Source organism: Ctenopharyngodon idella, chromosome 21 (genome assembly GCF_019924925.1).
Source record: "Ctenopharyngodon idella isolate HZGC_01 chromosome 21, HZGC01, whole genome shotgun sequence".
Taxonomy (NCBI): domain Eukaryota; kingdom Metazoa; phylum Chordata; class Actinopteri; order Cypriniformes; family Xenocyprididae; genus Ctenopharyngodon; species Ctenopharyngodon idella.
In genome coordinates, this window is record NC_067240.1 from 992,104 (window position 1) to 1,008,234 (window position 16,131).

The 16,131-nt window shown below is 36.4% G+C and overlaps 1 protein-coding gene across 1 annotated transcript; it reads right to left on the reverse strand.

Moving 5' to 3' along the window:
• Window positions 1-542: 542 nt before the first annotated feature.
• On the reverse strand, window positions 543-12,162 carry wdr91 (WD repeat domain 91). The gene is made up of 16 exons (XM_051878488.1): window positions 12,013-12,162; window positions 11,577-11,718; window positions 11,094-11,273; window positions 9,706-9,913; window positions 9,421-9,503; window positions 7,952-8,058; window positions 7,241-7,406; window positions 6,310-6,465; window positions 5,286-5,464; window positions 4,868-5,018; window positions 4,624-4,718; window positions 3,472-3,631; window positions 3,277-3,385; window positions 2,864-2,976; window positions 2,252-2,449; window positions 543-1,215 (listed from the first exon to the last, which is right to left on the reverse strand). Exons 2-16 carry the CDS (start codon window positions 11,697-11,699, stop codon window positions 1,051-1,053), a joined length of 2,193 nt encoding a protein of 730 aa, XP_051734448.1. The 5' UTR covers window positions 11,700-11,718; window positions 12,013-12,162; the 3' UTR covers window positions 543-1,050.
• Between the last annotated feature and the right edge of the window lie 3,969 nt (window positions 12,163-16,131).

Sequence of the window (16,131 nt, forward strand, 5' to 3'; positions counted from 1 at the left end):
GGTTATATCGGCCACCATATCGGTATCAGCCGATATGTTTATTTTTAATGTTATCTTTATCAGCCAAACTGTTCATATCGGTGCATCCCTACTTGGAATGTCTGGTATTCTCACTTTGTAGTCATGCCTTTTTTGTTGATGAATATGATAATCTATAGACAGCTTCCAATCAATAACAGCTTGGTGTCATGATTCATGTAGTAGATTTTAATGAGTTTCAATGTTCATTGAGTTTCATTAAAATATACTATCAGTGAGCAGCATGAAGGATGATTGTGGATGAAAGTTTTCAGTTTTACTCAGTGTGACCTTTTAATAAACACCAGTGAACAATTTACCTCTTTTAAAAAAAACAAAGACACTCTTTTTAAACATATTTTAAGGTGTATCCCGTGCATTTTGACACATACATGTATGTCTCTGGGAAATCCACCAACCTGTAAAAATATTTCAGATTCATTTATACAAATACTACTTTGTTTTTCCATGTATGTGTAATTCAACCGAGCTCCTTAAAACCACACTTAAAATGACATACAGGATTTTGTCAATTGATCATATTTATTTGAATGAACAACAGGATACAGATGCACAAAAATTGTATGAACATCAAATATTTTATTACTTGGTTAAGCTGCATTTTAAGGTTCCAACAGTAAGAAATAAACTGCATCTTAGAAGAACAGAAACATTAATGTGACGCTAATGCCCTTCCTCACTGACCTGACTGAATCATATTTGTTCATCATTTGTTTGTTTCTCAAGTAACATTTCTCCACATATGTCCAGACATCACTAACTCGCACATAAACGCTTTGTGAAGAACATAATATGTCATCATTCTCTGGATCTATAGGGTTCATTCTGTGGAAGTGTAAATTCATCGTCTTTGAATCAGTAACATTGTTGTGATATTCTTCTAGTGGTCACCTGTGAGATGACCGTTTTATAAGACATCATGTGAGTGAAACTTTAGCAGAGATTCGGCTACAGTCATCATTGTCATCTTCCTCACTTGCATTTCAGGTCCGTTGTGCTTGATTTCTGCGGTCAGGGTTTCTGAGCGAGCAGCGTGCTGAGTTTGATCTTGCCGTCCATAGACGCGGTGAGGCACGTGCCGCAGTCCATCGCTGAGCACCAATCAACCGTCACAACGGGTGCTTTATGACCGCCGAGCGACAAGACGCTTTCAAGACCTGCGTATGCCTTGCTTAACTAGACAAGAGGAGAGAAGATATTAGGTTAGACTCATAACAGGGTTATTATCGTTAACTAAAGGGTAACGTAAACTTTTTACGTGTTTAAGTGCGATAATCGGGTCCGATAACTCAGAAAACGTGAACAAGGGCAACTCGGTAACTTTGTTTTGGCAAGCCTTTCTTTGCAAGCATGTGAAAAAACGAGCCGCTCAGATTTCACTCCCATAGTAACGTAGGAAGAGGATCTTATTATAATATTACCACCCCTTAATCTGCACATTTCTACCCACGGCTCCGCCATTTTGTTTTCGCAAGTGAAAACGGTGTACCAGTTCTAACACCATGGCAAAAGTTCGAGCAAAGCATTGCTAACTGTTATGTTGTTGGCTGCACAGACGAGCACTGAACACTATTTAGAGTCTTGTTAGCTTGGATAGCCTGCAAGTTGACCCTGACAAGCTCGATTGCTAAAAAAAAGGAGCTTTTCTGTCTGAGCGATATTTTGGAAAAAATATTAGACCATTCACAGCATGTTTGAACAATGTAAGGCTGAACACCGTTACTGACAATCGTCATTTTGTCTGCGTGAGATTCTCCAGCTTTGTTGTTGTTGAGCAACCAAAGCGGGAGCTGTTAAAGCTCCGCCCTCTTCTGGAAAGGGGGCGGGGAGCTGCAGTTCATTTGCATTTAAAGGGACACACACAAAAACGGCGTGTTTTTGCTCAAACCCAAATGGGGCAATAATAAATGATCTGTGGGGTATTTTGAGCTGAAACTTCACAGACACATTCTGGAGACACCAGAGACTGATATTACATCTTGTGAAAAGGGGCGTAATAGGTCCCCAAAGCCATAAATAAACATTTTTGATACTTGAACTAAAATAAATTTAAAGACTTGCCAAGGCAGCATTTCTCATTTTTGTTTAAAGTTGAAGTGGTAAAATAACTACAACAAAAAAGATTTAAAAACAAAACAATGATAATGACAGAAAGATATTGGTAACAAAATAGAGAACTGAACCGAACTCGTCTGTAAGAATGTGTATTTACCCGGTAGATATTTCCTCCATTACTGGCGCAGGTGAGAACATGTTGGCCCTCAGAGTCGAAAGCGAAGAGACGACCGCGTGGAACCTGAACCTGTTTATATCCACTGTAGCCCGACAGGACAAACGGCCCCACGGCATCCTGGGATAGCGAGTACTCCAACTGTTTCACGCCACAGCGGTGGATATTCCACTGGACAAACTGACAACAAACACAACATGATGTTTAAATACAACAATATCAGATGAACATGTGCAATTTTTAATTAGTGTCTATACAGAAATGAATGAATTGTTGAATCAAAACTTTGATTCATTTCAGTGAATCAGTTCAAACTCTAAAAGTGTGGTCACATTTATCATTGTTTGTTGAATTTTTCCTTTTCCTTTCCTTTTTTCCGTTTCCCTGAAAATAACTGCACACCTTAGAATGTCCGTCAACCAATCAGATTCAAGCATTCAATAGCCCTGTAGCATAATAGCTTTTTATCCCCCGTTTTGGAAACCCCGCATTAAAACATCAGTGCATGTGTCTCAAAGTCATTATTAGTGTTTATGACATTCATCAGCGATTACAGAACAGATGAGAATAAACTCAAAAGGAGATTCCCATCACCTTCCCGTCCTCTCCGATACTGAAGACCGTGTTCTCATCGTAGCTGAACTCCACGCTGTACACTTCACCATCATGAGCCTTCCAGCTCAACGCGCTCTCATAGCGCTGCATGTCTGCGGAGAAATGCAGCAGAAAGAAACATTTCAGCATTCAAATTAAATGAGCCACTTGGTGTCAGGATGCAAGCTAGGAAAGAAGATGAGTAGAAGAAGAAGAGGTGGATCCAATGCAGCCTAAATGTTTAGGGCAAAAACTTAACAGCTTCACACAAAAAGACAATACCGGACAGTGAGTGGAACAAAACTGAGGGCTTAAATACAGAGGAGATAACCAACTGAACAACAAACAGGTGCACAAAGCAATCAGAACTATGACAACAAACTAGGACATATTTACTATCGTAACCTTCTTACCGAACAGTCGTATCATCCCGTCCGCCGCTCCGGTCACCAGCAGGTTTCCGTTGTGGTTAAACGCCGTGCAGTTTATGGCGACCGGGCCTGGCTCCAGCGAAAACTGCAGCTGAACGCAATAACAACAAGATAAACATCATTAAAACCAGTGTGCAGTTGTTGCATTTCTGTGTTAGTGATGTTTGGCTTCAGTACCTGCTGTTTGACCGTTTTGGTGTCCCACAGTAGCAGATGTCCGGATGCGGGAGCGGATCCTCGTGCGTCGCTCTCCGCCATGACACCAGACTGAGCAGCCTGAGCCGCGGCGGAGCAAACGAACGACGTTCCGCTGGGACTGCAGGCCAGCGACAGGATCCTGAACACACAAACGTACTGCGTAAATACTGTGTACTGTTTTATAAAAATAGTATGTGGAAGAGTATGCAACAATAGCTTGCTTGTAGGAACTGAGATTTAAATCCTGGTGCATTATGTGTAATCTGTAGGGCTGGGTTGAAAATATCGATTTCTCAATTTTAATTGATTCTCATTCCGATATCGATTATTAAATCCCAAGATTCAATCTTTTAGTCTATGCTGTTTTCAGTTGATGCATGAAGAAAACTACACTAAACATTATTTGTAGCTCCTCCCATCAAATAAATCGCAATAATTTTTGTGCTTTGATACTTGATATGTAACAAAGTCTCAGCTTTCAAATTCTGTCAATTTTATAATAAAAATGAAAGAATAAATTTAGTTTCGACGCTGTGTCTCAGTTCAAGCGGCATGTGAATTGATCTCATCTCTTCTGCTTTACTACTAGATACAGAAACAAATAAATGAATGAACATGGAATGAATGAATGAACATCAGAAGGAATGTTGAAAGAAACAGAACAACTTACTGAAATGAATCGTGTCTCATGATCAATCAGTGTTTCAATCCCGGTAAGACGTCAATAAAACAACATGTCGCGTAACATCACATTTACCACAGGAAAGCCATTCAATGACTGTTAGTTAGCGAGAAAAATAACTCTAGAGAGCAGCATTTTGATAAATATATGCACTGTATTACATATTCATTATATTTTTACTTCAATATTTAATGTATGTTTGAATAAATCCGTCAGGTTTTTATGACAGCCACCATTTAAATGTTTCAAAAAACGAACTGGAATAGAAACATAAGTTATTATAAAAACGTTATTTTTTTATTGTGCAATTTGCAATAAATGTTTGTATACAAATCAGTTGTTAATTTTAACCTTTAGTAATGTACTGACAGGGTTCCCAAAACAGTTTACAGCATTAGTTGAGAGAGATTTTTTATTTTATGCCCAGTCCTAGTGATCTGAAGACTCACCGCGGGTGAACGGTGTCTATCGTCATCTCGTACAGGCTCTTCTTGGCGTCCGTGTCGTAAAGTCTCACCGTGCCGACACCGCTACCGAGCAACAGCTGCAAGAGTAAAAACACCACATAAACCAATAAACCAACCAAATGCTGTTTTTTAGCAACATTCATAGCTTAAAAATGCAAGCAATGTAATGTATATGCCATCTGAATCTATTTATCTGGGTATATTCATGAACAGTGCTGCGATTTACCAGTCTGTCAGGTTTGGCCGCCCATTCCAGAGAGAGCAGCGGAGACTTGGACATGATAGTGGCTTTGGTTTGCATGATGGGATTGAAGGCCCAAACCTTCACCACCCCGTCCACATCCAGACTGGCCACTTTTCTGCCCGAGCAGTCCACCCTAAAAACACAAACACACAACCCATGATGCCAATAAATGAAACTAAAACACTCATTAACATGTGACCACCCACATTTGCATATCAACACCAATTTAGTGTTCAGCATCCGACACTGAACGCAGATATTAGCCAATCACAATAGAGCTCATTAACATACAGAAATCCTATTTATTAATGCTCAAACAGCAACATTAAACACACTATAGAAAGATGAACATGTATAAAAGCATCACAGGTTCTCTTTAATGTAGACTGTCCAACCTCACCTGCAGTGCATGATGGATGAGTGATGTTCTCCATACTCTTCCTGACTCAGCTTAATAAAGGGCTGCTCCACTCCTGCTCCGCCCACTTCACAGACTCGCGTCTGATTGGTGGAGTCCATTTGATCAGGAAGAGCTTCAGTTTGAGAATCTGGATCCGAATCTGTTTTTTTCTCTGAACTCTGTGGAAATCAAAAATACACACGGAGAAACATGATTATGTATAGGAACATTCTAGACAGATCTTAAATCCAAATTAAAATAGTAGCACTCCCAACATTAGTTAACATGAACTATGAAAAATTCTTCCAAAGCATTTATTAATCTTAGTTAATGTTAAACTAATGTTAACAAATGGATTGTAAAGTGTTACCAGAAATCTGAACATTGGATAAAGTCAGGTTTCATATAGAGGTAAAGGTTTTTACAGAGGGGATTTTGGATTTCTCTTTTTATCACTCTATAAATCAGAAAAAAAAAAAAAATTCACCAAGTAATTATAACTAAAATATTATAAAACTAAAGTCTGGTTTATGTAAAGATGTTGAAGTGGAGATTTCTGCCTCATAACCTTTAAAAATATGGATTGTAATTGAAATCTACAGACGCAAATAGATAAAGTGCAATAAAATAAAAACTTAAATGTGTATTTTGGATGTTTTCTTTCCATTAGTCTGAAAGAAGACAAGTTATGGAAGCAAAATCTCAAAATTGAGCAGTACATGAAAAAACTATAGTTTTGCCTTAAAACACAAAATCTTTGTCTTTTTTCTGAGTTTCAAATAGTTATAAAGTTAAAGTAGTGCTTCTTTTGGTTGGTTTGGCTCATGGAAATGTTAAAATCCCCATGGAGAAAATGAGTGGGAAAAATACGTCCCAAACCAAATCCACTGAACGAGTGTTTGGCTACGGTTGCGCCAGTGTCACGTGAGGAGCAAAATGCAGAAAACCACTGAACATGAAGAGAGAGACAGAGACAGAAAGACAGAGAGGTCTTTGTTCGGCACTGTTGGATATTTTCTCGGACCTGCGCTGGGACTTTGGAGAGCAGCTCTTTTCTCTCTTTCTCGTGGTCATGCACTCTTCTGTGTCGGGAATGACCCGTGGCCGAATCCACCATCACTGTGGAAACAGTGGGCGTCTTCACGTCTTTAGCGACAGGCGGATCTTTTGCTTTCGCGAACTGAAAATCACAGACAGAAAAACCTTCAGATTAGTAGGAAAATGTTTAGAGAGAAACTAAACAAAAATGTAAAAACAAAAAATAAAAAGTGAATAAAAAAAACATTAGATTAAAATAAGTAATACATCTAGCTCCAGTCTTCATTAATAGAAACAGGTTTTCCTTCATCTAAATGTGGATGTACCAGGGTTATTGTTGTTAACTAAAACTGAAAACATTTTCGTTACTTGAATGTAAAAATGTAAAAAACTTATTTTATTTTAGCTAGTTGTCAAAGCAACATTTGTAACACTTATATAAGAAGGTCCCAATAGTTAATGCATTAATGCATGTTACAGTATTTATTAATATTTAAGATAAGTTAATAAAAATACAGCTGTTTATTGCTGTATATAGCTGTCTTATAATTTTAATTATGTATTAGTAAATGTTGAATTTAATATTAACTAAGAATTAAGTATTTTCCATGTTAACAAATGGAATCTTATTTTAAAGTGTTACCAGCTTACTAAAATAACTGAAACTGAAATAAAAATGAATTAAAAACTATAGACACACATAACAATAACTAATAAAATGACAAAAACACACAACAAATCACTAAAATAAAAACAAAACATTTACAAACACCTCAAAGGTAACCTGTTATGCCCTTGTTCAATATTTGTGAAGAAAACTCAAGACTACAATGGAGGCGTTTCAGGGAGTTCGGAAACACTGACACTGATAGGGAAGAACTAAGACTTGGTGACTTTTTAAATAACACTGGATGTACCTGTGTGACAGCGGCGTCCTTCCGGCCCAGCGAGGCCTGTGTGGGTGAGGACTGCGGCGCCGGGGCCGTTTTCCCAGGTGGCCGTCTGCCCTGAGGGAGTAAGGTGTAGAAGAAGTTTCGGGACGGTGTGGTCATGTTCACGTTCCTCTGACTGTACACCAGATCTCTGAGAAAACAGATGAAACATCGCTCACATTTCTGAAAACACACCCACACGCTCCACACACTACCTGATTTTCCCGCTCACTTCCCTTCCTCCGGCTTTCCTTTTTCCAGTTTGAATGCCTTTATTCTCCAGCCAACTAAGTTTTACTTCAAAACAAAGAGGCTTTTTGTCAGGAATCGTTGCAGTTTGATTATTTTAAATGATTTTATCTTCACAAAGAGCTTCCGAAAACAGGAACAGAAACCTGATATTTGTGCAGATAGATTCTGTGTGTTTCAAATCTATGCTGGAATATCAAAATGTTTTGATTTCATATTCGTTGACATGATTTTTCCTAAAAAATCACAACCTGTTTCACAGTGATGTACAGAAATGATCACAGACACAATCAAGACTATAGTGAGGAAGTTACATTTCAAGTGAACGTTTATTCACTGATCAAACGCTCGTCAGTCTCATTTTCAGTTCATACTTGTAAACATCTATATAATGTGAAAAGGTTGGATAAAAACAAATGGATGATTGCAGTCCTACAGTCTCCTCACAGCTCAGTGTCGCCGAGTCGGTCCATGTGCTGGACGTACGGCGGGAGTTTGTGATGCACCATCGTCTCATCTTTCTTTGGCCGTGATTCTCCTTGAAGGGCAAATAACTGGAATGAACGGAGATATTTGATTAAACACAGATGCATCTGAACAAAATCACCACCCTTCTATGGGGTTAATTTTCCGCCAAAAGTAACGCGTCGCGCTTGACCTTTCAAACGTGATTACGTAATGCGTGGCGCATCACAGAGCAGTGCAAGATGAGCATTTGTGGTTAAAAAAAAAAGTATATAATTTACTTTTTTTTTTTAGAAAATGACCAATGGTTTCTCTAGACAAGACCCTTATTCCTCGTCTGGGATTGTATAGAGTCCTTTGAAGCTGCACTGAAACTGACATTTCAACCCGTTGAACCCCAGTGAAGTCCATTATATGGAGAAAAATCCTGGAATGTTTTCCTCAAAAACCTTCATTTCTTTTTGACTGAAGAAAGAAAGACATGAACATCTTGGATGACATGGGGGTGAGTAAATTATCAGGAAATTTTAATTCTGAAGTCAACTAATCCTTTAACTCTACTTTTTTGGGATTTCTAGGCGTTGTATTTCATGTTGCGTATTTGATTTCTCACAACCTGTGTGTTTTTCAGGGTGAGTCGGAGTGAACTGCGGCACTAATAGAGTCTCATGAATGCACAGAAGATCAACGGCCAAGGTCAGGATTTTCATTAAATAATGCATTAAATTTCATTGTTTTTCACCAAACCCTATCATAAACCCTCAGAGCACTTGGGATATATACGACACATGTCACATGGGATCATTCTGTGATATTTTCACATCTTTTTTTTTTTAAAAGCTTGATGCTGGTTGCTATTCACTGCCGTTATATGGACGAGCGTGAGTGGGACACTTTTTAAAAATTCTTCTTTTGTGGTCCATAAAAGAAAGAAGGGCAAATGGCATTAGAACAACTCCAGGGTGAGTAAATGAGGACTTTATTTTCATTTTAGGGTGATTTATCCCTTTAAATTCTCCTCTTCGACTGATTGGATAGAGGAGCTGTCAATCTAGAACTAGTGGACCAATGGTGATGCTTAAGACTGCACTCATTTACATAAAATTCGAATGAAGACAACATTTAAAGAAGCTAGTGCAGAACGTGAGCGAAAGGTAAAACAGCATAAGTGTAAACAAAATGAAAAAGATCAATAAAAGCAAATGTAATTTTAAATAAGTTTTGATTCATGCTTTTTTTTTTTTATAATAAGTTTTTACAAATTTTGCAAAATCTGCTGATACTTTTGGCGGAAAACTAATCCCATACCGTTTCGTTTTAAGTGCATCGCTGCACACGTTTGAGTTGAATGATGTATTTTGTGTTGTATATTGTATGTAGAGCAATTTTTAGCACTGAAGTTGCATCAGGCATTACTGACAACCTCAAGTAGTAAACAGTGAAGATCTCACCATCTGTCTGAACTGCTCGTTCTCCTCCTGAAGAGCCGTGTTTTTCTGTACTTCACTGTCAAAGTTCAAGAGCGCAGGCAGAGGTGAAGCTGTTAAGGAGCACTATCAGTTTAATCACATTATATATCAGGAATTAATATACATTCAAAATTTGTACATACTGAATGCCATTTCTAAGCATCAAAACCACATTAAGGCTATTTAAACAGCTGAAGGACAATCATAATTCCCCCATCCCATAATATGCCGATGTTACAGTGCCGGGCAACAGCAGTGTTTGGATATGCATGCACTGGAAGAGAACGCTGAGGAAGTTGTGCAGAGACACCAGGAAGGTGTCGGCCCACTGGCGGGAGAAGTATGGAGAGAAGGTGGGATTCTGTTCCGGTACGGGAATGAACGGCAGAGCGAACCAATCCCGCCACTCCGGCTGACCCTGCAGCTCCAGCGCCTGCTTCTGGAAAAACTCCTGCGTCTTCTCTGGATTCTTCGACTGAGAATGAAAAAGACACAAGATATGAGATTCCCACCATGAACTACATTTACCAAAAGAGTGACAGACAGACACCTGAACCAGACACTTTTTTATTATTTTTATTATTATTAATTATTATATATTTATTTATTATTCATATTAAGTATATATTCATATATTAATGAATATTATTATTTATATTAAGTATATATTATTATATTCATTAATTTTTAAATTATTGATCAGTACAAATTCATCAAATTTTGTACTACCTTGAAATAATATAGCTTTTTAATTTTTTTTAAATTTGATTATTAATGGTATTATTTGTTTAATTTACTATTAATTATATTAAGTACATATTTATTTAACTAATAGTATTTTACTGTTATTATTTAACATTATTTTACAATTATTATTTCTATTAAGTATATATTAATATATTAATGAATATAATATTCATTAATATATTATTACTACTTTTAATTATTGATTAGTACAAAGTCATAATCAGCATAAATTAAATTTTGTACTACCTTGAAATAATATAGTTTTTTAAATATTATTAATGCATTTTTATTGTTATTTAACAATATTGTCTTTATTATTATTTATATTAAGTATATATTTATATATTAATGATTAAATTTAGTATTACCTTGGAAGAATATAGCTTATTTTATTAGGTAATTTATGTTATTATTAATTATATTTTAGTATATATTTATATATTAATGAATATTATATTCATTAATATATTAATATTTTTAATTATTGATTAGTACAAATTCATAATCAGCATAAATTAAATTTATGTATAATTTATAGGTAATTATTTGTATTATTACTACTATTATTATTGTTTATATTAAGTACATATGTGATTAATAACATTTTTATTATTATTTAACATTATTATTTACTTTTATTTATATTAAGTATATTTATATATATTAAAGAATATAATATTCATTGATATATCAATTAATTACTGATCAGTATAAATTATCAGCATAAATTAAACTTAATACTACCTTGAAGCTTATTTTTTGCATAACAGGAATAAAATTAGAGGAGTATATTTGTGGAACTGTCATGAAAATGACACAACAATGCAAAAAATAGGCTTAATTTACTTTCATGCAAAATACATTTTATTAGTTCTTCTGTTTTGGGGCTGAAGTGTGTTGTGGTGCACCTGAACGCTGTGTATGACGTAGAAGCGGTAGAGGCTGGTCCTCAGCTTGCTGACGGTGGGTCTGTAGACGTCCTCCAGCCTGGAGAAGAGCCTGCGGTCCAGATACGCCCAGTACTCCTTCAGACCCGTCAGGTCATAGTTCTGAATCAGCTGCTGAAGCTGATCGATTATTTTATCAACCTGTAATACACATCAACAAAGGCTCTGAAGAACATTTACAGTAGCTGTAACAGAGATCATATGATGCTTAACAGATCAATAATGCACATTTGATTCATGCATAACTCATATTTGAATGCACAACCTTATATATCCATATATAATGCTGTTAAAGATATTATACTGTCCTGTTATACTGTCCTACATACACTACAACACTTCTTCAGATCAGATAAGGTTAATGCACAAGCCAGCATGCACGAGGAGGTGAACACACACACACACACACACACTATATATATATATTTATATATATACACTGACTCTAAAGCCTTTCTCCTTGTCTGCTTTGATCTCTGAGTCCAGATGCTTCAGAGAGCTGGTGAAACCTCGATAGAGCAGATACTCTCGCACCAGATCATCTGTTCTCTCCACCGCTGCGGCCATCTCACATAGTAGCCTATTCCTAATGCATACAAACATGAAATGCACAAACACAGATAATGCATATAATACATAAACATAAGTCATTTTACATGCATGCTTATTTTGCATCGGAAAAATGTTTCAAAATAATGTTGATTCATAATAAATGAGTGCATATCGAAGTAGATGGTGTTATAGTTTCACTCAAATGGATAATCTGAGACAAAGATGACACGATCTGTTTAATTAATCCGTAGATATGATACAGTCATTTATAAATAGCTACATAAATGAATAAAGTAGAAACAGCGTTGAAGACAAACGAAGCTTTTACCTGAATAACACACGAGTTTGTTCCTGTTTTCAGCTTCTGCCCGTCATGTGATTGTAAGCGTCACGTGATAGAATCTGATGACGTCAGCTGACAGGCGCGCAGTTCACACCCACCGCCAGAGGGCGCGCTCACACTGCCATCACGTGCAGTAAGTAACATTACAAAATTCTCATGATTCAATCTGCACAAAGGTGGTAAAATCATTAGACCTCCATTTTAATGGAGGTACTAAACTCATAAAACAGAGTGAATCTCAAGCCTTTTGTTAGTAATTCTCATTGCCATTTTCTGAAAGAAAAATAATCATATAGCCTACAGGTGCTGGTCATATAATTAGAATATCATCAAAAAGTTGATTTATTTCACTAATTCCATTCAAAAAGTGAAACTTGTATATTATATTAATTCATTACACACAGACTGATATATTTCAAATGGTTATTTCTTTTAATTTTGATGATTATAACTGACAACTAAGGAAAATCCCAAATTCAGTATCTCAGAAAATTAGAATATTACTTAAGACCAATACAAAGAAAGGATTTTTAGAAATCTTGGCCAACTGAAAAGTATGAACATGAAAAGTATGAGCATGTACAGCACTCAATACTTAGTTGGGGCTCCTTTTGCCTGAATTACTGCAGCAATGCGGCGTGGCATGGAGTCGATCAGTCTGTGGCACTGCTCAGGTGTTATAAGAGCCCAGGTTGCTCTGATAGTGGCCTTCAGCTCTTCTGCATTGTTGGGTCTGGCATATCGCATCTTCCTCTTCACAATACCCCATAGATTTTCTATGGGGTTAAGGTCAGGCGAGTTTGCTGGCCAATTAAGAACAGGGATACCATGGTCCTTAAACCAGGTACTGGTAGCTTTGGCACTGTGTGCAGGTGCCAAGTCCTGTTGGAAAATGAAATCTGCATCTCCATAAAGTTGGTCAGCAGGAAGCATGAAGTGCTCTAAAACTTCCTGGTATACGGCTGCGTTGACCTTGGACCTCAGAAAACACAGTGGACCAACACCAGCAGATGACATGGCACCCCAAACCATCACTGACTGTGGAAACTTTACACTGGACCTCAAGCAACGTGGATTGTGTGCCTCTCCTCTCTTCCTCCAGACTCTGGGACCCTGATTTCCAAAGGAAATGCAAAATTTACTTTCATCAGAGAACATAACTTTGGACCACTCAGCAGCAGTCCAGTCCTTTTTGTCTTTAGCCCAGGCGAGACGCTTCTGACGCTGTCTGTTGTTCAAGAGTGGCTTGACACAAGGAATGCGACAGCTGAAACCCATGTCTTGCATACGTCTGTGCGTAGTGGTTCTTGAAGCACTGACTCCAGCTGCAGTCCACTCTTTGTGAATCTCCCCCACATTTTTGAATGGGTTTTGTTTCACAATCCTCTCCAGGGTGCGGTTATCCCTATTGCTTGTACACTTTTTTCTACCACATCTTTTCCTTCTCTTTGCCTCTCTATTAATGTGCTTGGACACAGAGCTCTGTGAACAGCCAGCCTCTTTTGCAATGACCTTTTGTGTCTTGCCCTCCTTGTGCAAGGTGTCAATGGTCGTCTTTTGGACAACTGTCAAGTCAGCAGTCTTCCCCATGATTGTGTAGCCTACAGAACTAGGCTGAGAGACCATTTAAAGGCCTTTGCAGGTGTTTTGAGTTAATTAGCTGATTAGAGTGTGGCACCAGGTGTCTTCAATACTGAACCTTTTCACAATATTCTAATTTTCTGAGATACTGAATTTGGGATTTTCCTTAGTTATCAGTTATAATCATCAAAATTAAAAGAAATAAACATTTGAAATATATCAGTCTGTGTGTAATGAATGAATATAATATACAAGTTTCACTTTTTGGATGGAATTAGTGAAATAAATCAACTTTTTGATGATATTCTAATTATAGGATCAGCACCTGTATAATATCTATGTAGTATCTTAACTGACTCTCCTATAGACAGCAATGAGCTCAATTACATCTGAAATATTAAAGACTCAACAAAACAAAACTTTTCACCACTGTCCACACACCTGGAGGTGTTTAACCAAACACAGATGAGTTGATTTTATGAGGCTGATTTTCATGGTGCTCATTATACTGTCATGGTTGAATAATATCGAACACAACTCCAGTGTAAGTGATGGGAAGAGGAGGTTCAGTGACGCAGGCTGTATATTAACTTGTCCTGAATTCAATTTGGAGAATCTTGTTGGCTGTGCAATAAGATTATTCTGATGAAAATGCTCGTGGACAATTATCACTGGTAACACTAATGCATTAACTAACATTTACACTCTTAAAAATAAAGGTTCTTTATTTGCATCTGTGCAGAGAAGAAAGTTTAATTTCCATGGAACCTTTCCATTGCACAAAAGGCTCTTTATAGTGGAAAAAGATTCTTTAGATTATTAACCATTTCATGCATGAATTATGAAAATAACGTGACGTGAATTCTGACATCAGTCAGGATTTTTTCCCCCATGTGTTTTTATTGCTCTTAGGGCATGAAAAACAAGATCTGAACTTTTTTTAAATATATTTTTCAAAGAGATTTTCAGATGTCCACTTGAGTTGACAGTATGCGTTTTTGGTTTTAACTGAAGACATGTATTAAACATAATACAGTAATACTGTGTGTATTTAACAAACCAGTGAATAAAATTATATAAAATCATGTGAAAACTATCAAATATATACAAAAAATATAATACAGCTTCAATTATTGCAAACACTATTGAGTTTGTTCCTGTTCGAACTTCAACACGTTGCACGTTGCATGTCTATGATATTAGAACATGAGGATGTGATTTCATTAAAGATCTGGTGATGGTGCAACTCTGTGGAAACCCAAGTGGACACATTTCTACAATAGCTCTCCTCTCTGAGAAATCCTCAGACTGAAATCTACATTGACCTATTGAAGTTTTCAGACAGTGAAAAAAAAACAGCGATCAGGTGTTTACAATCTCATCTGAAATGAGCAATGTTGGGAGTAACGCATTACAAGTAATGTGCGTTACGTAATCAGATTACTTTTTTGATGTAACGAGTAAAATAGCGCATTACAAGTAACATGCATTACATAATCAGATTACTGTTTTGATGTAACCAGTAAAGTAACCCATTACAAATAAGTTGCATTACTTAATCGGATTACTTTTTTGATGTAACAAGTAAAGTAATGCATTACAAGTACGTAATTACATAATCAGATTACTTTTAACATGCATTACGTCATAGGATTACTGTTTTGATGTTACAAGTAAAGTAATGCATTACAAGTAACGCGCATTATGTAATTACATAATCTGATTACTTTTTTGATGTAACGAGTAAAGTATCGTATTACATATAATGTGCATTACATAATCTGATTACTTTTTGATGTAACGAGTAAAGTAACGTATTACAAGTAACATGCATTACATAATTACATAATCTGATTACTTTTTTTGATGAAACGAGTAAAGTAATGCATTACAAATAATGTGCATTACGTAATCAGATTACTGTTTTTTATGTAACAAGTAACACATTACAAGTAACGTGTATTAAGTAATCGGATTACTGTTTGGATGTAACAAGTAAAGCATTACAAGTAACGTGTATTAAGTAATCGGATTACTGTTTTGATGTAACAAGTAACGCATTACAAGTAACGTGTATTAAGTAATCGGATTACTGTTTTGATGTAACAAGTAACGCATTACAAGTAACATGTATTAAGTAAACGGATTACTGTTTTGATGTAACAAGTAACGCATTACAAGTAACATGTATTAAGTAATCGGATTACTGTTTTGATGTAACAAGTAACGCATTACAAGTAACGTGTATTAAGTAATCGGATTACTGTTTTGATGTAACAAGTAACGCATTACAAGTAACGTGTATTAAGTAATCGGATTACTGTTTTGATGTAACAAGTAAAGCATTACAAGTAACGTGTATTAAGTAATCGGATTACTGTTTTGATGTAACAAGTAAAGCATTACAAGTAACGTGTATTAAGTAATCGGATGACTGTTTTGATGTAACAAGTAACGCATTACAAGTAACGTGCATTACGTAATCGGATTACTGTTTTGATGTAACAAGTAACGCATTACAAG

Coding starts and splice junctions, on each gene's coding strand:
- wdr91 (XM_051878488.1), bottom strand. CDS start 11,699: ATGGCCGCAGCGGTGGAGAGAACAGATGATCTGGTGCGAGAGTATCTG. Junction 2,977..3,276: donor CGGGATGATACGACTGTTCG/GTAAGAAGGTTA, acceptor ATTTCTCCGCAG/ACATGCAGCGCTATGAGAGC. Junction 1,216..2,251: donor ATGGAGGAAATATCTACCGG/GTAAATACACAT, acceptor CCTCTTGTCTAG/TTAAGCAAGGCATACGCAGG.